Raw genomic sequence first — 21,716 nt, forward strand, 5'->3', positions numbered from 1 at the left:
AATCCGAGTCAAGTATCATAGTGTTTATAGCGGATGCTGATTTTGCAACGCTCGTCCCTAGAAGAGCTTTTGTGTCAATAAAAGATGAAAAAGTGAAAAAGAGAAAGTAAACTGAGTACAGCCAGAAACACTAAGCCTCACGCTGAGCTGTGATAAAGCTACAAACAATCAAACGTGAGTACAAGTCTGTTGCTGAACTGAACCATAGACTGTAAAAATAACTGAACAGGATTAGGTGACTCTCTTAAAAAAAACTTTGAAAAAACTTTGAAAAAACTAGACCAGAATGGATAGAAAGTTTTTTTCCCATCAGGTTTGTTGATAAGCTTTGCATCGTGTTTCTCATCTGTTTAGCTCTGACTGTTCGGTACAGACTCTCCTTGATACATGTCTGGAAGCTTTAAATGATGGCACTGTAAACAAAGCTGTAATTCACTGAATAAATACAATTGAATTATAAGCTGTAAAAATGTATGAATTAAATATCTAAAGTAATAATATCAGATGAAATGTGTTATAGCACAGATGTGGTACGCAGGTTGTGAAAATGGTGTTCCTTACATCAGTGCTATATGATAAGAAAGTAAGAAAGTCGAGCAGATGTTCACAGTTGGACCGGTGGTCGAGTGGTTAAAGCACGCAACCCCTGCACAGAGGGTTGGGTCCTCAAAGCGGGCAGCCCGGGTTCAAATCCAACCAATGGCTCCTTACCCGGCATGTCGTTCCCCACTCTCTCTGTCCCTGATTTCAGCCTCTATCCACCGTCCTTTCTCTACAAGAAAGGTGCAAAAAGCCCCAAAATAAATCTTAAAAAAAGAGGCTGACACAGCAGATCCACAGACGACACTCAACAAAGCACCAGAGGAAAGCATAAAAATAAAGCCATTAAGATTGACGTCTTTTTGGCCTGATCAAGATGTTTTCTCCCCCTTCTCCCTTATCTTTTTATAATTCTTATAAAGTTCATTTTACAAAGAGTGAGTCAAGTATGGACAGAAAGGAGCTTTCATGTGAATCCAAATAAAACTCCTTAAACGAAGCAGAACAGACGAAGAAGACGTCACAGGGGTCATTAGGATATTTACTTTATATTCAAGTTTTAAAAACTACTGCAAGATGTGTATCTGTCAAATATGTGCACCGCCTCATATTAATGATCCCAGACACTCACTGTGGGGAAAATAACTGATATTAGATCATAAAAAAAAAACCAATACTGAGTGTTAAATCTTCTGACTGATTTATTGAAGTTGCTTTTTTAGTAAAACAAAAGACGACTGGGACAGTTTGATCAGATGGATAAGATACATACAGGTAGCAGTTATTTAATAAATACAAAATATGAAAAATAAAAAGTCTCAACAGCCCCAAAAAAATGTGCCAAGGCTTTATAAAAAGTTTGATTAATGTACTCATAAAAATAAACTCCTTCACTGCAGACTGTGTGTGTTAGTGAAAGTGTATTTTAATGGGACGTAAGTCTCACAGAATCTTACAAACAATCCTAAAAATGTTTTTTTTTTAACAGATTCAGGGCTGATAGGCAGTGTGTTGAGTTTTTAAGATATATCCAGATATTTTCACACCAGATATACTAAAGGGCAGTGATACTCAACCCGTGGCACATGTGTCTCTTTTAGATTCTACTTGGACAAAAAAAAACAATACAAAGCAATTATTTTTTAAGAAAAGGGAAACATCGTCAGCAGAAACTAGTCTTTGCAGGTCATGTCACCGTGTTTCCCACACATATTTTAGGAAAGAAAGAAATTTTCAATGTGGCTCTTAAGTCTAACAAGAGTACCATTGCGTAGGGAAGGAACATTTTCATTGATTTTATTTTATTTAAGGAGCATTTTATTTAATATGATCATATTTGAAGTCATTTGACGTAATCTACATGTTGACACTGTGCAGCTGGCTGTTCATGAAAGAGTCTGTGTGACGTTTAGCTCGAGCGGATTTGACTTACAAGTGACTGTTTTTTCTTTACTGTGAAAAAAATAAACGATGTATCAGCATTCAGCTAACAAATATCAAAGTTAAGTTAAGTTATATTGTCCATGTCGCCCAACCCTGAACAGATTTAACAGAATTGTATGTTTGTCTGTCAGAGATAATAAACGACTTTTCTGATCAAGTCTCATGAATGATCCTCCTCTGCAAGCAAACAATTAACAGTACAATAATACACAAAGTAATTCCTTAGTTTGAGTTTTAAAAAGAAAAGTCAAATCCCTCTGTGCAGGCCTGACTGTAGAACAAAATGTCTGAGATTAGAGGGGGGTGGGGGGGGGGGGTGCAGCTACGGTGATCGGCAGCAGCATTGAGAAACAGCGTCGGTGCAATGGGACCCTCATGTTGTCCCCCGCTTAACAGACAGGTCACATGCACCTCTCATGACCAACACAGCTAGAATAAATACGATCGGAGTCACTGTTGTCACTTTGAAAGCCTTGATAACTTTTTGTAAAAACACAAAACAACTATCGTTCATTTTTGTGAATTGAGAGGGGGGGGGGGGGGGTCCTTTTAAATGAGGGTGCACCGCAACCTTCTGCAACCCTCGTAGAACCGGGCCTGCTCCGTTGAAGCTCAATGCAGCCGTACAAAAAATTACTGCGTGTGACTTACTGTGGCGTTGAGGGCATTTATACAACAGATCGTTGGAAGTGAATTCGCCCCATCAGGCGACATAATGCGATAGTGAGGTACTTTCCTCCACGAGAAGTGATGTGTTGTTTCCAGTTTAAAGCTTTAAAGGCTCATACTGAAGAAAGTCTTTCACAGCAACACAATTAATAAAAAAGAGTTTCTGCCTGAGGCTTTCTGAAACACAAAATCCCTCCGTCTGATGCACATGTTGTTCACATGTAGAGCTGACATGACGCTCTATTAGGAGTGTGACTGAATCAATGTTTTTTTAAATTCAGCTCAAGTTAACGGGAGTCCCTTTTAGTGAGAGGAACTCTCTGTAGAGAATAGGAATACAACTTTGGGATGCTGTACGTCTACAGGTCCTGACTTGAAACCGCTCGCCAAGACAGTTCACTGAAGTCCCTTTGTGAAGGCACAGTCGCCCGCTTATTCAAGGTCAAGAGTCAAAAGACCTTACACTGGTTTATGCTGAACATCCGTCGCCTGGCCTGCTTCCTGGCCTGATTCACAGCCGTCCGAACCGCATACTCAAACACCTGCTGCACGCCGCGGTTGCTCAAGGACGAGCACTCCAGGTAGCCTTTAGCGTGGACCTGTTGAGCCACGTGTCTCCCCTCTGCAGGTGATATGCAGGTGCCCCGGTACGACCCCACTTCCCGCAGATCCGTCTGGGTGGCCACGACCAAAATGGGCACCCTCGGCAGGTACTCCCGGACCTCGTTGATCCACTTGTGCTGGACGTTGGCCAGGGAGTTGGGGTTGGCCACCGAGAAGCAGATGAGGACGACGTAGGATCTGGGTCGGATCTGTCGGAAGTTGTCGTTTCCCGCCGTGTCCCACAGGCCCAGACTGATCTGAACGCCGTCCATGTAGACCTCCACCCCTGTGTTCTCAAACACGGTGGGCTTGTAGGAGTCCGGGAAGGTCTCCGACGTGAAGCGGACCAGCAGGGCGGTCTTTCCCACGGCGCTGTCCCCGACCAGGACGCACTTCAACGACATCTCCTCCACGCCGTTCATTGTTCCCTCTGATAGTCTCGCCTGGTCGATGAAGTTTTTTTTCTTCAGATATTTATGATATGAAGAGGCACAGGGTTCACGAGGTGTTTGCTGTACAACCCTTCTTTGTAGCTCTCATAGTAGTCTGAAGCACTCGTCTCCTTGTAACTCCATTCCTGGTGATTTCAGTTGTCATCCGCTTGCTGCTTGACGTCTCTCTTCTTTTCTTTTTTTTTCAGAGTTCTTAAACGTTTCTTTATTTCGGCTCCAGCTTTATACACACTTCATATGGAGGTCTTATTTTAGACACCCTGGGCTCGTCTCACCTTTTGCTTGGTTTCTACACTGTGGTCTGGTTCTGTGTCTTCTCTCGACTGGCTTTGAGGGCCTCCATTCTGCCCGTGTTACTCAACCTCTCAAAGGCGAGGCGAGAAATCTACAGAGGAAGAGGCATGGAGAGAGGATATGTTAACATCATGACAAATATGTAACGGTTCGTCTGCGTCGCTCGTTTAACTACAACTTGACTGAACAGTCTACTTCAAGCAACCAATGACATCACCTATGTTTGTGGAACGAACATATTTAAGGAGGAAAGTTTAAAGTTTTAATGGGTGACAACGCTTAGGCTAATACGGAAGTAAGAACGTGTGTGTTTGGGCGTGACCACAAGTACTCGGCTTAAACGTAAAGACTTTTCAAGCAGCTCGTTATTAACATAAATTCAGTATTTGAAGCGTGTACTTGTCGCCTTGTTTTCCTTTCACTCCTAAAGAATCTCCCTCGACGACAGAGTTCATTCTGCAATCGACAAACCCAATAAAATCCCAGAGGACGTTGCCCTGTTTCATTGTCTAACATAATAACGCACAATCAGCTGATTTTGCTGATCATAAAAACGGAAATGGATCTTTTTTTGTTTTTTTTAAATCATGATCAGATAAATGTGCTGATGGTGCCTCATGGCTTATGAGAACTGACAGTCTGACATTTTTGTTTAAGCAAGACACGTTACAATCATGACCTCAAAAACACCACCTGCCATGACACACACACACACACATACCCACACACACATACACACACACACGCACACACACACACACACACACACACACACACACGCCATCATTTAGCTGGAAAGACCTCCATCTTCAAAACATACAAGGGAAACTTTCATCCATGTGTTTTACCCCACTGTTTAACTGTCTTAATAATGCTTAAAAGAAGTCTTTATTTATATTTTACTGAGGAAATGTATCCTACAGTCAGGGCTAAAGTATAGATAAAGTATAAAAACAAGAATTAAGCTTCTTGAACTGAATGAATTGTTAAACTGTCTGCTACAATCTGCTGTTGTTGCTTCTTTTATGTAGCTATAGCAACAAAATGTTACATTATACCCATACACATATATTTCTATCTCGAAAATTTGAGTAAGAATATCGGCTACTCTTAAGTTCTCACATATTTAAGTTCAATGTTCAGGTTTTTTTCCAAATTTTCATATTTACATTACATTAAATGAGCAAATAATAAAGGAGAATATGAGTGTGTATGCCCAAAGTGATCATCATAATGGCGGCAGAGTAAAAGGAGGACTAAACAAAAGAGGTGAATTACCTTCAGATGATTTCTGCTGCCTTTGAAGACGTCACTGCGGATCTTTAGAAAACGTTATTTGTAGATTACAAATAACTTCACCAGCCAAAGTGTGTGCAGGCTTTAACAGAGAGGGGGAAAAAAGACAAAAGGAGGGTATAGTTTAGCACCTGCCATACAACCCCGAGGTCGGTTAAACTTAAGGAGGCAAAACGACGGAAGTGTCTCGACAGAACAGAAAGGTAAAAAGCTTGTCATACTTTGGTGTGACTTCTTCTGCTCGCTCCCCCACAGCAGCTGTGTTTGAGGGTTTTATTTCCTGTGGTGAATGAACAGTAAGGCCTAACATTTTGAGTCAGGCAAAGCGAGCATGAATTAAATATTCAAACATATCTTAGGTTACATTTTATGTAAATAATGGTAATAATAATTTAAGCAACAAAAAAAAAAAAAAAAAGAGGAGCCTCATTTATTAAGTTTAAATCACATTCAAAATATTGTTTTGAATCCTTTGCTGAGCAGTTTTTCACTTGTTTATTTTTATTTAAGGGCACCGTTTTACTCATAAACATTTGTTTACAGATGCCGGGGTTTGACTTTTTCTGTAAATAATGCTCATGCTCCTCCAATCAGGTGGGCTCTCTCTAGTGACGTAATTTGAGTCAACTTGAGGCTTCACCTCCATGTTTTAATGTTAGCTGAGGGTAATGTAGACCTTTACCTTTTTGAAGACCCTTTATTTTTATCTTTGGTAATTGGTAAATGGATTTAAGCTTGTTTAGTTATTTTCTAGTCTTCTGACTACTCAAAGTGCTTTTACGCTGCAGGTCACACCGACACATTCACACACTGATGGTACTGGTTTTAAAGTAAAGTGACCTTCAGAAGTAACTAATCGCTTATTACATTCATACGCCACCAGGAGCAACTTGGGGTTAAGTGTCTTGCCCAAGGACACATTGGACATGTCGAACCCCCAACCTTCCAGTTGAGAGATCACACCTTTATTTTTTATCCCAATATCAAAGTTTTAAAATGTGATTCTAAACTAGTAAAAATCAAACAATATTGATACCTGGATCGATACCATAGCAACAAAAAACAGAACTCCTATGCACCCAATATTGAGTAAATATTGTTTTTAATTACAAAATAATGCAGCCAAGAGGCGCCAGATAGCCGAGCGGTTATGTAGCCCACCCCATGTACGGAGGCTACAGTCCTTGTTGCAGTGGCCGTGGGTTCGAATCCAACCTCTGCCCTTTTCTGCATGTCATCCCCCTCTCTCTCCTCACAATGTTTCCTGTCTCCCTTCAGCTGTCTTATCAAATGAAGGTTAAAATGGCCCAAAAAATATCTTTAAAAAGACGTGAACTTAGCTTTAGACTTTATTCTGAAGTATCACAGTATGGACATGTGTTGACAACCTTCATTTCTGTAACACCGGCTTATTTCTAGATGAATCTGCTGTTCTAACTTTCATGTTTTATGTGTGAATAAACGTGTAAAAACGATGACTGATTGGTCTTGAAGAGTTTCATCTAGCACACAGAAATGTTCACATAAACGAGTTTGAAACGTTAAAACATTTGTCATTTTATTCCACAATACAAGAGTCTCTGTTTAACAGCTGAACAAATGGATACAAAAATACAATTTTCTCTTTACAGATCAGGTGTTCACAACATTATGTACAATCAATAAAATCTTTGAATAAGGTGGCCCGACGTCTGTGAAAAATATCCCAGAGATAAAGAAACAGAAGCTGCTACAAACCTACGAAGCTATTGCAGCGTCCTGAGTAATAAAAAAAAGTTACAAAACTAGGAGTGAGGGGTTAAAAAGTTACCCGGAGAAGGCTCGCCTTGAAAGAATGAGAAACCTGAGTTTGAATATCGATATATATATATGCAGCAATACTTAAGTTTGGCATCAAACTGAAAAAATAGAGGAAGATACTAAGACAAAGTAGACTTTCATGCTGCCAAAGCAAAAGTTGATCAAACTATTTAATGGGGTTTTTGATCACCTGAAGAGATAAAGGTTCACCTTCTGGTGATCAAAAACACTCATTACCATGACAACACTGAGCCAAGGCGACTTCTAAGCTCTTGGTTTGGTGACTCCTTATCACACAACAATCCCTGAATAGACAGCATGCTTTAAACGTACGCTCATTTTTAAACAAAATGCTTAAAAAACGGGTCCTACAAAAACGTGCAAACAACTTCCTGGTAGACAGCGTGGCGTCATGATTGAATTAAAGATTCTTAAAATCCATCCATTATGTTTCCAACCAGACTCTAAAAAGGTGAATGGTTGAATTTTCATATAAATATAAACTCATCAGACATGGAGCCCTTGAAAAAGAGGAAGACTTCTCATTATTTTTTTAAAGGCACAAAGATAAACGTCAATCCAAATCCCCAGTTTAAAATGTTTTCAAAGTTAAAATGTTCATTTATTCAAGCTTTATAGATGAATAAAAACATCATGTAAAGCTGTGTTTCATGAAGTTATGACTGATTTAGAAATGTAAGAGAGGCGGGATGAGAAAACAAAAAGCCCCAAAAACAGACTGACAAGGTTGTGAGTGTACTATACTGTGTAAACTGATTAAATATGTAGTGTGAGAGAGAGAGAGAGAGAGAGAGAGAGAGAGAGAGAGAGAGAGAGAGAGAGAGAGAGAGAGAGAGAGAGAGAGAGAGAGAGAGAGAGAGAGAGATGTTTGTACGTGTGTTGTCCTCCGCAGCAGCAGCTTGAATCCAATAAACCAGGTTCTTCTCATTTCAAAGAGACTAACACAGTACCTGTGTTGGGCTCAGTGAACCTGACAGATGGAGAGATAGGAGAAAATGTGGGTGACAATGAACATGTCATGCACGAGTGTTCAGTTGTGTGTGTGTGTGTGTGTCTGTGTGTGTACCTGTAGTGTTTGTTGGTGAGGTAGTCTATAACGGCGGGACGGATGCGGGCCACGCCCCCCTGGCTGTGGTTTCCTCTTCCTGTGATGATAGAGAGCTGGGGTTGACACAGACCCTGCTCACACTCTGCACAGAAAGAGGCCAAAGAAGAACACACACACACACACACACACACACACACACACACACACACACACACACACACACACACACACACACACACACACACACACACACACACACACACACACACACACACACACACACACACACACACACACACACACACACACACACACACACACACACACACACACACACACACACACACACACACACACACACACACACACACACACACACACACACACACACACACACACACACACACACACACACACACACACACACACACACACACACACACACACACACACACACACACACACACACACACACACACACACACACACACACACACACACACACACACACACACACACACGGTTAACAGGAGCAGAAAGCCAAAATCTTTAAGAGACACAAACTTCTACAAACATGTTATTATACATTCTGATACCTCAAATGATTGTGTTGTTGTAGTTATGTTGTCCCACTTAATACCAAAGACTGTAAATATGAATGTATGAAGCCATCTGTTCCTGCAGGGGCCTCCGGAGGCTCATCAGCAGCAGCCGCCATGTTGGAAATCCTGTCTCAGCCTAACTTTCAGTCGACCTAACGACAGGCTGAGAGCTGGAGCTGAGGCGGGTTTTTAAGCCTCCTGACAAACCGTTACATCGCCCCCACCTGTCAATCATGTCAGCTGCACTCCTAACTATGTATAACATGTATCGTTTTCAAAATCAAAACAGAGCCGTTTAAAAGAAACACATGTACAGTGTGTGCCAGTGATGACAGTAACTAATCAGACCTATTTGGGTTTTTTTTTGTACCAGGCTGTAAACAGGTTTATTTGTGATTTAAAAACAGCTGTTTTGGCTGTCATGTGACTTCCGGTGTTCCTGGAGCCACACTTGAGGAACTGGAGGATTTTGCACTTCTGCATTGGCTTCATTTTTTAAGACCAGAGGTTGCCGCTTGCCTAATGGCCATAAATTCCTTTAAAGCAGGAGATGCATGAAGATGCTAATCTTTTCCCGCCTGTTCTCCTACTCTGCTGTGTAATGTCCTTTACCTGTGCTCTTGTCCTCTAAGACCTGGCCCAGATGCTCCAGGGCCTCATCGACGTGCAGGCCGTGTAGGTCCAGGATGTTCCTTGGCAGCAGTGATGAGTTGACCCTCTCAAAGATCTGAACTGCCGCACGATCATTGGCCTCACGCATCCGCTTGCCGTGCATGTGTCCCTGCAGAAGAGAATGATACTAACTCATTTACCATTATCAGAGATTTTTCTTTTAACTTGAAGATGAGCTGCACTTTGAAAACAAACCAACAAAGCGCTTCACTCCTCACCTGCTGTGCATAAAACGAAGCCACGTCTTTATTTCCTTGTTTGAAGGCCTCAGCAGCTTTAGCGAAACTCTCAAGCTGCCGGCCTCTCTGCAGGCTGGCCTCGGCCCTGAAGTCCACATACTCTGGATCCTCTGTATCCTGATAGTCTGGAACAGCGGAGTCCAAAGGCTTCTGCTTCTGACAAATTTAAAAGGGACGACGTGATACAGACAAGTTCAGGATGACTCGTTTTTACTGAATACTGGCTCTTGCACATGCACAGCCTAGTGGTAAAGTTTGTTTTCTCTTTAAATTATCTTTAAACTAGATCAGAGATTCACAAATTTTTTTTTTCTGCAGGCCCCCCTTTGGAAAATCCCCCGCTCCCTATCATGCAAAATCAACACATACACAGACATCCATATACACTAAAACACAGTTAGAAAGGTCTTCTGCTCACAAATTCCTGTTTATTAAGGATTTAATTGAAGTCAAAAATACATAAATGCACCTTCAGTGGGGGATATTCAGTCACTTTTCCAGAGAAGGCACTGCAACATGAAGCTTCCTATTTTTAAATAATGACAGCGTGCATTCCTTGCAACAGATTTTCTTAAACTGACTGGGAATAAACAACTTCATTTACCCTTCCAGTTAGTCCTGTGATCATTTCAATGTCCAGCTTTTGATCTGTATTTTGTCAAATGCAGATAAACCTTTTGATTACACACGTGTATGATGTGGTAAACAAGAGTGTGGCTTTCCTGTCGAGCAGCTACAGTGTGTGGTTGTTTTTTTTTAAACACTGGGCTACTCTGTTAGATTCTACTTTACTTAGATGCAACTAAAGTAAAGTCTCTCTGTTGGACACAGCAGTTGAGAAGTTTCTTTCTAAAGAAATCAAACAGGCCTCTCTTTGAGTGCGGGATGTGACGTCTTAACTTGTTGGGTTTCTGTCATGAGCCAAGACTTGAAGGCACAACACACACTGCAGTCTCTGTTCATTACTCCACTTTGTAGAGGGGAAGCTTAGGGGTGAGGCATGACTAGTCATATTTCATCAATAGTGGGCAGTCCTTTCATTAAGTCGGCCATGTTTTGCTAGCAGTGTAGAACTACATGCATTGATCTTATGTAACCCTGCAGTCATAACTACAGAGGGGTCACGACACCCCTCCAGTTTGGGAATCACTGAATTACACTAATATTTTTCTGTACTGCAGTACACTGTACATCCAAACTGTCTTAAACTTTGTGAAAACAAAGCTTAAAAGAGGTCAAGAGATTAAAAGGTGTACACATTTCTTTGCTTCTCAGTCTGCCTGTGTGTGAGTACCTTCTCTCTCTCCTTGCTGGCTGCTCTGTGGTGGTCAGACCGAGGTGCCTCTGGAGCGACCACTGTCTTGACGGGCTCCTCGCCCAGCAGAGAGCGAAGAAACAGCTCCGTCTCCGTCAGGCTGTAACTACACAAACGATTAAACACATGTACAAGTCAGTCAGGACTATATCAAACACATGATATCAAACAAAGCAGATAATGACTTCACAGTCTCTGTCCAAAAACTGTTCTCTCACTTGTGGTTTCTGAAGATGTCTTGGAGAAAGTGCCGGTCTATAGTGGGGAAAAGGGAGAACAGTTGGTTTTCTTTCATGAGGGTGGCTCCGTCCCGCCGGTCGAGGTCAGCACGACTCTCTCTGGTCTGACAGAAGGAGGGTTTGAAGAGGGTTGAGGATGTTGGTACCAGAGAAGAACGTAGCGGGATGATATTATTCGAGATGTTTGTGAGACTGACCTTTTCCACGTTCTCCTGCAGGGCCTGCTGCTCTTTTATGATTTCTCTGAGAGAGACGTGTGGGCGGGACACACTCCAGTGGTCCATGAACGGGATGTGACTCTCTGGTTGGCCGTCCGCCGTCGTGTAACCATCTGCACTGATCAGGAAACGAGCTTGCTGTGTCGGGTCTCGCGGTCCTGGTTTGACCTCCTGTGACTCACCCCAGTGTACTGAACCTTTAACCATTCAGAGGTCAACATTCAGTGTTAGTGAAACTTGATGATGTTATGTCTAAGAATGATAGATCATATCGGGTAGTAAAGTTAAAGATAAAGATAAAATTTATTGATCCACCATGTGGGGAATTTTTTTTTGTTACAACAGCCGAAGAATCTGGAATATAATTATGAAAAATAACAAAAGGTTAAAAAACAAACATATGTAAATCAATTAAATAAAGGGAGAAAAAATACATTAATAGAATAATTCAAGGTATGTACACATCCACTTGTGGGAGGAGTTATTATTAAAAACACACCCTAGTAGACACCCTCGTCGTTCAATGTTTGAACAGGACAATGCAGGTCAACACTGTCGCAGCCACAATGATTGTTGATTTCAGGGATTTTAAGTGTGTGTATGTGTGTGTGTGTGTGTGTGTGTGTGTGTGTGTGTGTGTGTGTGTGTGTGTGTGTGTGTGTGTGTGTGTGTGTGAACTTACTCTCCTGAAGCAGGTGAAAGGACAGAGTTGCTTGCCTCTGCTTTTCCTGTAAAACAACATTCACATGTCAGGCTAACAGACTTGGACTCGGTGAAATATGTTTCCCTAACACTCAGTCTGCTGCAACATCTGACTTTGGCCACTTGGGGGCAGTAGAAACAAGATTTGAACACAACACTGACTGAACGTCATCTTTAAGGGCAGATTACACGTTTGTTTAAGCAACCAATTAATTACAAAGCAACCTTTTCAGTCTTGTTTGAGGAATATAAATCTTACATTCACTCTCCATTATCTCTTCTTCTGGTCTCTAGAATCTGACTCTTGAGCTGCCAAATGCTCCTTTTTGTTTACCAGCTTTCCTCTCAATGTGTCTGTACTCTCTTTAGTCTTGAGCACCTAACCTTTTTTTCTGTCTGCTGCCCATAATTACCAGATCAAAGCAGAAACAGTAAACAAAAACAAAACAAGTTACACCTGGAAGTCTAAACAATGGGCTAAATTACAGATGTGAAGTAGTTTTAGTTTAGTAGTTTTTTCCCTGACGAAGACAAGACACTGATGAGCTGAAAAATGCAGGTGTGCGTATGTGTGTGCGTATGTGTGTGCGTTAGTCAAAACACAGACTCAGTATATGATGATCTGTAGGTTCATAAGTACTTGCTACCACTGTCACATTTTCACATGATAAAAAGTTATGATAAAGATATTGATCATAGCACACATGAGGGGCTCACCTGAATGGTTTCCTTCCACTTCTGGTGCAGCAGCTTGGCCAAGTTCAGGTCCATCTGCACTGCATAATCATCAGAGGAGCACGTACCTGAACATTAAGGACCAGAGAGGATGAACACTCTTGTGTGTCAGATCTGAGTACCACTACACTTCAAAATGTCTGAATGCGTCAGAATGTTTCACACAGATTGTCTAACAGTCGAGTGCAGCATGTTTTGTAATTTTACTAATCATTACAGATTCATAACCACACCGTGAAGTAAGAAGTTAAGAAGTGTAGTTTCCATCGTTACACACACGTGTTGTAGTTACCTGGATCTACTCCAACAGGACCAAACAGCTCAGTAAGCTGTAGAGCCACCTCAGTGGACAGTTTCAGCTCCACGCTCTGAATGTTCAGGTGATGGCTCCTCCTCTCATTCTTCTCCTTCTGTTTTCCCTCTCTCTCCATCTCTGCGAGCTCGGCCTGCAGCAGCCGGTGGGCCTCGTCCATGCTGGCGATCTCTTCCTCGATCTCGACTCTCGACTCCTCAATTATGACGCCGTTGTCAAAGCTAACGCCCCAAGCAGCGCCTTGGAGGTCCACATCTGATGCGGCCTCTCCTGTGTTCAGTGCACGAGGTGGATCACGTTCTGTTTCAGGGAATCTTTCTGACGCTGTATGCGAATGATCCGCGTTTGGAACTGGAACAGCTGCACCCCCAAAACCAAGGACATTATCATCACTGGAGCTCACATCTGACTTTTGAACTGCGCTATAGGTTATCTGCTCGCTCCCTTTCTCAACAGCTGCCGGAAAATCTTCAGTGGGAAGCTCGTCCAACACACTATCACATAACCTCGTTTCTACAGCTTCACCTACAGCCGCACACAAACCCGATGGGTCCTGCTCTTCTTCATCCTCCTCCATCTCTTTCTCGCCTTCCTCATCTTTGAAGAACCTCTCTCCTGAGTCCAGCAACAGGTTGGTGGTCCAGTCTAGGTCCTGGTGGCATTTGTCGTACAGATCTTCCAAGGTATCAAAACTAACCAGTTTGAAATGGCGACTGAGGATGCGCAGGCTCTCGAGGCGGTCTTGAATGGCCCCGAACTCTTTCTCTTCCACCTGTGTGCCTTTCTCGTGAGCCACGTGATAGGGCACCTCCTTGTGGCCGGACGGGTGAACTGCAACCGCTGCAGAAACGGCGGAGGACAGCTCGGGCACGAAGCGGGAAGATTCCCCAAAGAGGACTGTGATGTCACTGCGCAGAGTGACGCCTGCGTCGACCGGGCTGTCTAGACGATTGAGACGCCACAGGCGGGCAAAGTCTTGAGGTTCCGTCTGTGTTGGGCGGCCTGTGTCGACCGCAGGAGGAGACGGGGAGGGAGGCTGCAGACGTACCTCACATTTGGAGAGTGTGAACAGGTCAAGCTTCGGTTCAACATCTGCATTCAGAATATTTACACTGTTGTTGTTTGTACTTCCAGCCCCCTCCAGAGTATCAGGGGAGGACGCAGGGCAGTTCTGAGTAAAAGTCAGGGCTAGCTTACACTGTTTACCCGATCTACGACCCTGGCGCTGCTTCCTCTCCTGACTGCCTCCACACAGGGGATTACTTTCTGTTTCCACGGAGCCCTCGCACACAGGACTCAGAGACACCTCGCTGACATGCCCTCCATCACCCTCAGTTCTAGACTCTGCGTAAGTCTGGTTTCTATCACTCTGACTGGTACTAGGCTCCGTATCAAAGTCACCTTCGACATTTGGACTCCCCTTGTCGTCTTTGGAGACACTCACCTCTGCATTTTCGGAGATTAACAGTAAATCAGCAGAGGGGGGATTTGTTTGGTTAGACAATTGTAAATCCACAATCCCAGTTTCTCCGCGGATTTCTAACAGATTTTCAATCGCTCTAGAGGAAAGTCCTGATTCCATGATCCTACAGGAGTCCGCTGCCTTCCAGTCTAACACACAGTCAGGTAACTCACCTCTGCTGCTGTCAACCCTGTTCATATTGTCTTCTCTCTCCTCACTGTTAGACCTAACGCTCCTGGATTCCTCTAACATAACCACCTCCTCCTCCTCCTCTTCTTCTTCTTCTTTTGCAGATTCCTCTCCAGAGCTCGAGGAAACAGAAGACGAGCACGAGCTGGTCTGCATAGTAGCTACCCCCGTCTGAATAAGATCAAGAAGCTTCTGAAACTCTGCCACATTGGGCCCTGGCTTCCTTCTTGTTTTATGCTTGTTAGCTTCTCGAGACACATCTCCATCGTCCTTTTCACTCCCTTCTTTCTGCCGCTCTCTTCTCCTGACCTGGCGCTGCTGGAGAGACCCTTCAGAGGGCCAGTCTCCAACAAAATTCAACATCTCCTGCGTTCCCATTTTTGCCTCAGCCCGTTCTGCTCCCTCCTCTTCTGTCTTCTCTGTCTCCTTTGCCTCCCCATCTGATTGGTTGGTGTCTTTCAAAAGATCTGCCGGCTCTAAGTTGTCAAAACCAGACCTCCTGCTGGTTCTCTCCCTCCTCACTCTTTGTCCAATAGACTCAGAGAAAGCCACAGGCACTTCTTCCGCACGGTGATCTTCGTTCATTACTGATTCCACGATACAGTCCGGGATACTCTGATCACCTGGACGACTCAGCTCTAACCGGGCGTCTAACTCAGAATCTAACTCGCCCAAATCCATCTCATCATCCCTGTCTGCAGATTGGTTGGCGGCGTCTTCCAGTCTCTCGACCTCAGTAGAGCGAGTGATCGATGAAATGTCAGGGAGGGAAGAGAACAGCTGTGGGTGGGATTTCTTATAACCCCCAGTCGATTCAGACTGCCCCACCAGGTCAGGACACGGTTGTTCAGAGGATTCAGGCCTGAAGAGAGAGAGAGAGAGAAAAAAAAAACACTTATTAATGAATGGAACAGTCAACACAAATAATGACGCTCGCTCGATGACCAATTGAGTTTTGGATTTAGATAATTCCTTTGAAGAAGATGTTTTGAAACACATGTTTTTAACACAGAAAAGCAGGCAAAGCAGAATTATCCTGAGACTGTGTTTGCACCAAACCTTACGAGGACATTACATGCTGTTTGTTTTTGTTTTGTTCTTTAATTGCTCAGGTGTATAAAGCTTAAAGCAGATGAGCTGCACTCACTGTGAATCTCCGTTCTCCTGAAGGTTGCGCTGTTTTTTGCAGTCAGGCATCTGCGAACCCATGATGGACTGGACTGAGACGAAGCGCTCGTATCCGTCAAGCATGCGTCGAATTTTCTCCCATGGCACACTATGTTTGGAACGCCTGCATATGCATTTGGACACACACAAACACTTTTCATAAAACTGTTCCCAGAAGCAATTTTTTTTCCTCTTTTTGTCACAAATATCCAGGCTGAAATTCTACATTTTAAAAAGATGAATCCCTCTCACCTCTCCAGCTCTCTAGGCTTGTTCTTCCACCACGTGTCCGGCTCTCGAAACAGCACCTTGTATCCATGTTTCAGTGCCTGGGACAGACAGGAGAGCAACAAGAGCTGAAGCCTTATGGATGAACCGTTTCATGAATCATATGTTTTGATATGTTATGTTATGTTATGTTATGAAAGGCAATGCTATGCTATGTTATATCTTATCATTATCCTCCAGAGCAATGAGCGTTTCAGCAGAATGTGAAAGCGACAAGACAAATGTTCGATCGCGTTGACTGACCTGAGCCACATAGGGTTTCATCTCCCAGCCTTGCATGTTAGTGTTGTCAATGATGATGGGGTTAATGCACCTTTCAAACGCCACCGTGGCTGTGGAATAAAGTTCACACACGAGAGAAAGCGTTTGTTGCTTCAGTGTACTTCTGATGGAACAATGGCAATCAATGTCATAGATAAAAACGGATTATCAGTCACAAAGGAGTTTTGATGAAACGCTTCTTATCAACACTGAGAGTGTGTTGTTTACCTCGTTTATGGTTCCACTCATGGGCCTCCCCAAGGGCACTGGGGTCAAACCGATATCTTCCATGGTTTGTGAAAAAATCATCAGTGCTCAGCGTGACTCCCCCAGGGTTGTTCTCAACCAAGGCTCTGTACACACACACACACAGACACACACACACAGATAAGAACAGTTTTCAAATAAGGCAATCCACATTCTTATAGCTATAGAATAAGCCCATGAATCCTGAGCAAGAATGCCTTTCATTTAAGACTCTACTTGTACATTTGTATTTAACTATCTCAGCACTTACAAATCTGATTGTTTTATTCTCTCTGTTAACTTTAATGTGATATTGTTGGGAAGCTATTTTTCTAGACAAACATCACTGTCTGTGAGGGAAACAGATTCAAACAGCGGCTACAACACTGCACACTGAGGTTTAATGTATATAAGATTCAACATGAACAATAGTTGCTGTGCTACATAAACCTGCAACCTAAAACCTGTCTCTTATCATTTGGATGTAACTTTCTTTGACAACACTTTTTCCAGAGTTTTATGACCCTTAGTTTTCAGTCTTGACCTTGGCACTCACAGAAGACAACATCAGAGGCTTAACAGTGTTCACTTTATTACCATCGAACCAAGTCTCCGCTTGCACTGCACTCCTGAACAGCAGACAGGAGTGATTAGCACATTACGAGTATCTCAACATTCTTACCTCGCCAGGGTTGATTTGCCAGACCCTGGAGCACCACGCAGCAGCACAAGGACCTTCCCCTCCAGACGCAGCCTGTTGTGCTGGGCCGGAGGATGAGACGCTGCGTGCAGGGCCCAGGACTTTGGAATGGTTGCAGAGGGTTTGAGAGGTGCTTGACTGGCAGGGCCCTGACTCATCCAGGGAGAGGGATTTCTGGGTAGGCTGGGCCAGCTGGGCGGCGCTTGAGCCACCGGGGTAATGAAGGTTGGCCTGTGGTTTTCATGGAAACGGGGAGAAAACACTGGCGCCTCTGGGTTCCAGGATGATGGCATGTAGCCAAACAGCTCCTGGTTAAATGTGTTCACCTTAGATCTAGCTCCACCGACAACAGTATTAGAGGAAACGGCCCCGGCAATGTTTGTGGAAGGCGGTGAAGAGTCTTGCTTTTTATACACCTGAAAGGCTGAGGGGCGCCCTGACGCCGCCAGGTCCAACGGAGGTTTCGACGCGTCTGCACACGACTCTGTCATCAGATGTGTGAAATTAACCATGGACTTCGGCTCCTCAGGGATCTTGTCTTCCCAAGTGCTGAGCCGGTCAAGAGGAGAAGAAGCCCCAGGAATACTCTCCACCTGGCCACCCACTGGGCCTTGCTGCTGGACAGAGGAGCCTCTAGATCCAGGCCGCAGGCTGGACTGAAGCAGCTCCGGGAGGTCCTGCTGTGGGAATGATGGCTGAGGGAAAGAAGATAAATACTGGCTGCTTTGATGCTCCGCACTAATGTCTTGTTGTAGGGTTAGGGTCTCTAGCTCCTGATCGACCAGCAAGTCCAGCTCTTCTGTCAGAAAGGGAGGAGAAGAGATCAGCTGTGATCGTTGGGAGGAATACGTGTCCGGTGTAGGCTGGTGACGCGGGCTGAGCAGGGCTGCAGCAGTGAGCTCAAAGCCAGAGACAGGAGAAGGTATGGGTGCTGCCACTTCAGCCGCCACGGACAGCTCCAACAGAGAGTCCATTGCATTTTCAACTAGAAGGAAAACAGAAAAACAGAAAAACAGAGAAACAATCAATAACATTTAAGGTGCTAAAAACCAAATGCTCCATCAAATCACTCAAAATAAACTAATCAAGCCTCATAGTAATGCTATAATCACCAAAACCAACGTACGACTACCTTTCAATCTTACACAATGGGTGTTTTCAGACCAAATAGTTCTGTGGACTTTTTGAAGAGGAACTATCCAGGAGGGAGTTTCCCTGAGAATACCTAATGACAAGGAAGTTTCTTTTGCTATACAGTGATTGATTCAGGAGTTTAGGATATGAAAACAACAACAAAAAAAACGCAGCTATCCTCCTTTCAACACTTTGAGTTACAACTAATTTTATTTAATGGGATGAATGCAGTTCCAGAAAATGTTTACTGTTGTTTGGCCCACAACAGAGTATAAATGGGAGCAGATGAAAAGTGCAGTGAAGGTACTTTGTGACAAATATGAGAGCGCTCATGAGTGTCAATTGTTGAATTCTTATTACATCACCTTTTCTAGGCAGGACTGAGAGTCACCTGGCTGTAGATAAGCGAGTATGCATAGTGTAATTGTTTTGCAGGTGTGTCCTTGCAGTCTTTTTACATGACTGATTGCTATTTCAACTTTTTGTAAATACCCAAGGGGGGAGAGGGGGGGGGGGGGGAGTTGGATTTTACACTCTGTTGTTGAGACATGCGAGACACACATAGGCTGAATTACACATGCGCAAACATGAACCTACAGTATGGACATGCACTAACAGAGAGAAGTCAGGAGTGGGAGTGGGAGTGGGAGTGGGGGCTCAACACAGACGCAACAGGTGGTAAAGCAAGAAATGCGAGGTGCAGTTTTTACATTTACTGGTAATACTTTTATATTATTATAGCCAACCACTGCAAAGAAAACAAAACTCAGAAATACAGTGCTAGGAAGCTAACCGGGTTGCATAGTTAATTTAAATAGCTTGGCCTGGAGTTGCACAGCAGGTATAACAACAGTGAGAAGGTTACCTTTAAAATCACACTCGGACAGCACGATGTAAATCACTTCAGGGTCGAGGTGTGAGAACATCTCCTGCATGCTTTTCACGATGTCCTCCTTGCCTGAGCTGGAGAGCGACGAGCTGGGTATGAAGTTGTTCACCATCGAGCCGTCAAATCCCTGAGGTAGTCGGCTGCCCGTGCCGTGGCCGAGGCTCCCTCCCTCTGACGGCCCGCCGGGAACTCTGGCCGGGCTCTGGCCGTTCTTCTTCCTCCGAGGCATCCTGTGGCCCCTCCGGTTGCTCTCGCCGAGCTAGCTGCGTAGCCGAGGAACCACAGAAATGCGTCCTGAATCAGAAGACATTCCGATGTTTTCGTCAAGTGGAGTGAAAACAGTGAGAGATCTGAAGGTTATGACACTCTAACAGCACTCCAAGTGGCGGAAATACGAGCGGTACAACAAAAACTGTGCCGAGTGCGCCCGAAGTCCGCCCGAAGTCCGCCAACAGAAGTTTAACGCCGGTGTAACGCAGCCGGAACCTTCAAAATAAAAGTCTCTAACAACATGGTTCCCCCCCATACTACGGAAGAGGATTAGGGCCATGTGGAATAAATTATGACAGGAGAGGAAACATATGAAATGCCACATAATAAACACATATTAAACATATAATAAACATATTTAAGAAACTTAAAAATTAAAAAAATAAATTAAAAAATCACAATTTCGAAAATAAAGTCAAAATCTCACGAAAGTGTATTTCATCTTCATTCCCGGCATTTGCAAAAGTTTCTACAATATCTCAACTTAAAGGTGCACTATGTAGATTTGGTAGTGAAAGGTAAAAGTTGGAGAAGTGAAACAATTCTATGCTATATTTTCTGAACTAAATACACAAAATGTATTCGAAGGAAAAAATGGGTCACTCAACACTGAGATTAAAAAAAAAGATACCAGGAGAGTTACGGTTTCACTGTTGTGTTGTAAATCTTCAGACTGTGTTACAGGGATCAAATTTTCCTCTGAGGACAGTTTGTGTATAGAGTTATGAACATATACCACATAATCTGTACATTTCTCCAACTTTCACATTTTTCTACCAAAACACCTTTAATTCTCTAATTTGTATTTTAACTTTCTTACTGTCATTTTCACTTTTTCACAACATTTCTACTTTAATATCTACAATATCTACACAATATCTACGAAAAGAATTCTTCCTCCTGTCTTTATTAATTTCTCACACATCCTCTACCGTACCAAACAGCCTTTTAATAGCATGAATTGTTGAAAATTTGGCGATTTCTTTAAACATAAGAATATTTAGCAATACAAATCTTTTGCAAATAATTATAATTCGATCAAAGTTTTAATAAAGCAAAATAACGTTTATGAATGAAAATGTTAAGAATCAGAAGTAAAGGAACTCCACCTCCCTGTCATTGTTAAATGTTCAGATTTTAATCTGGAATATAAATGCTGCATTACATTGTCATCCTAATGTATCTCTAAATGTTAAGACAACAGCAACAAACTGACAGATAATGTCGATTTAATAGGAACATTTTTATTAGTTATAGGATGTAACATTCTTAGTATAAATACTCTAAAATTGTACTTTATGACAGCACTGAAGTAAGTTGTGTGGCCATAAGGCTGTAGCCATTACATAATTTGAAATACCCATAAATAACTTGATAATAATAATACTAATAAATTGTATAGAAGTATAGAAGAGAGTAGCCTTTATAAAACAGACTGCATGGCTTCAGTGCATAAATGAAATTAGTAACAGGTAATTGTGTGCTATGACAAGCTTACCCCTTATTAATATATTTTTTTGTCTTTCCTTTTTCATAGTCCTATTTCAGTGTTGAAAACATGGCCCATTTCTGGTCCCCTGGTTTAAACAACCATGTATCAATGACCTCGTGATGTAGTACTGTAAAAAAAACACAAAAAAACACAAAAAAAAGAGTAGGATATTAATTTAAGTAAGTATTAAGTATTGCAAAAAAGTGTTACTAGACTTAATACAAAAAATACTGTTCTGGATACAAATAAAATTACGATTACATTAATCAAAATGTTTTATTAAGAATAATTGGCTGTCTACTCACCGTTATAGTGAATAGTTTCTGCGGATAATATGTCTACACTCAAGCACTTTAACTTATGTCAATACTCTGTTTTTGCACATTTACATTTTAATCTTTCATATTTAAGACTAGT

General features: G+C 42.8%; 2 protein-coding genes across 2 annotated transcripts; both read right to left on the reverse strand.

Moving 5' to 3' along the window:
- Positions 1-1,223: 1,223 nt before the first annotated feature.
- On the reverse strand, positions 1,224-5,543 carry rhoh (ras homolog family member H). The gene is made up of 2 exons (XM_020641857.3): positions 5,280-5,543; positions 1,224-4,092 (listed from the first exon to the last, which is right to left on the reverse strand). Exon 2 carries the CDS (start codon positions 3,675-3,677, stop codon positions 3,102-3,104), a length of 576 nt encoding a protein of 191 aa, XP_020497513.2. The 5' UTR covers positions 3,678-4,092; positions 5,280-5,543; the 3' UTR covers positions 1,224-3,101.
- A 1,299-nt stretch (positions 5,544-6,842) lies between these two features.
- Positions 6,843-19,993, reverse strand: n4bp2 (NEDD4 binding protein 2). The gene is made up of 16 exons (XM_065958745.1): positions 19,514-19,993; positions 17,497-18,499; positions 16,797-16,921; positions 16,551-16,639; positions 16,272-16,348; positions 16,000-16,143; positions 13,181-15,714; positions 12,871-12,956; positions 12,134-12,179; positions 11,431-11,648; positions 11,213-11,337; positions 10,974-11,100; positions 9,659-9,835; positions 9,381-9,549; positions 8,185-8,308; positions 6,843-8,088 (listed from the first exon to the last, which is right to left on the reverse strand). The coding sequence occupies exons 1-16, from the start codon at positions 19,764-19,766 to the stop codon at positions 8,043-8,045; spliced, it is 5,343 nt and encodes a 1,780-aa protein (XP_065814817.1). The 5' UTR covers positions 19,767-19,993; the 3' UTR covers positions 6,843-8,042.
- Positions 19,994-21,716: the final 1,723 nt, after the last annotated feature.

This window comes from Labrus bergylta, chromosome 1 (genome assembly GCF_963930695.1).
Source record: "Labrus bergylta chromosome 1, fLabBer1.1, whole genome shotgun sequence".
NCBI lineage: Eukaryota > Metazoa > Chordata > Actinopteri > Labriformes > Labridae > Labrus > Labrus bergylta.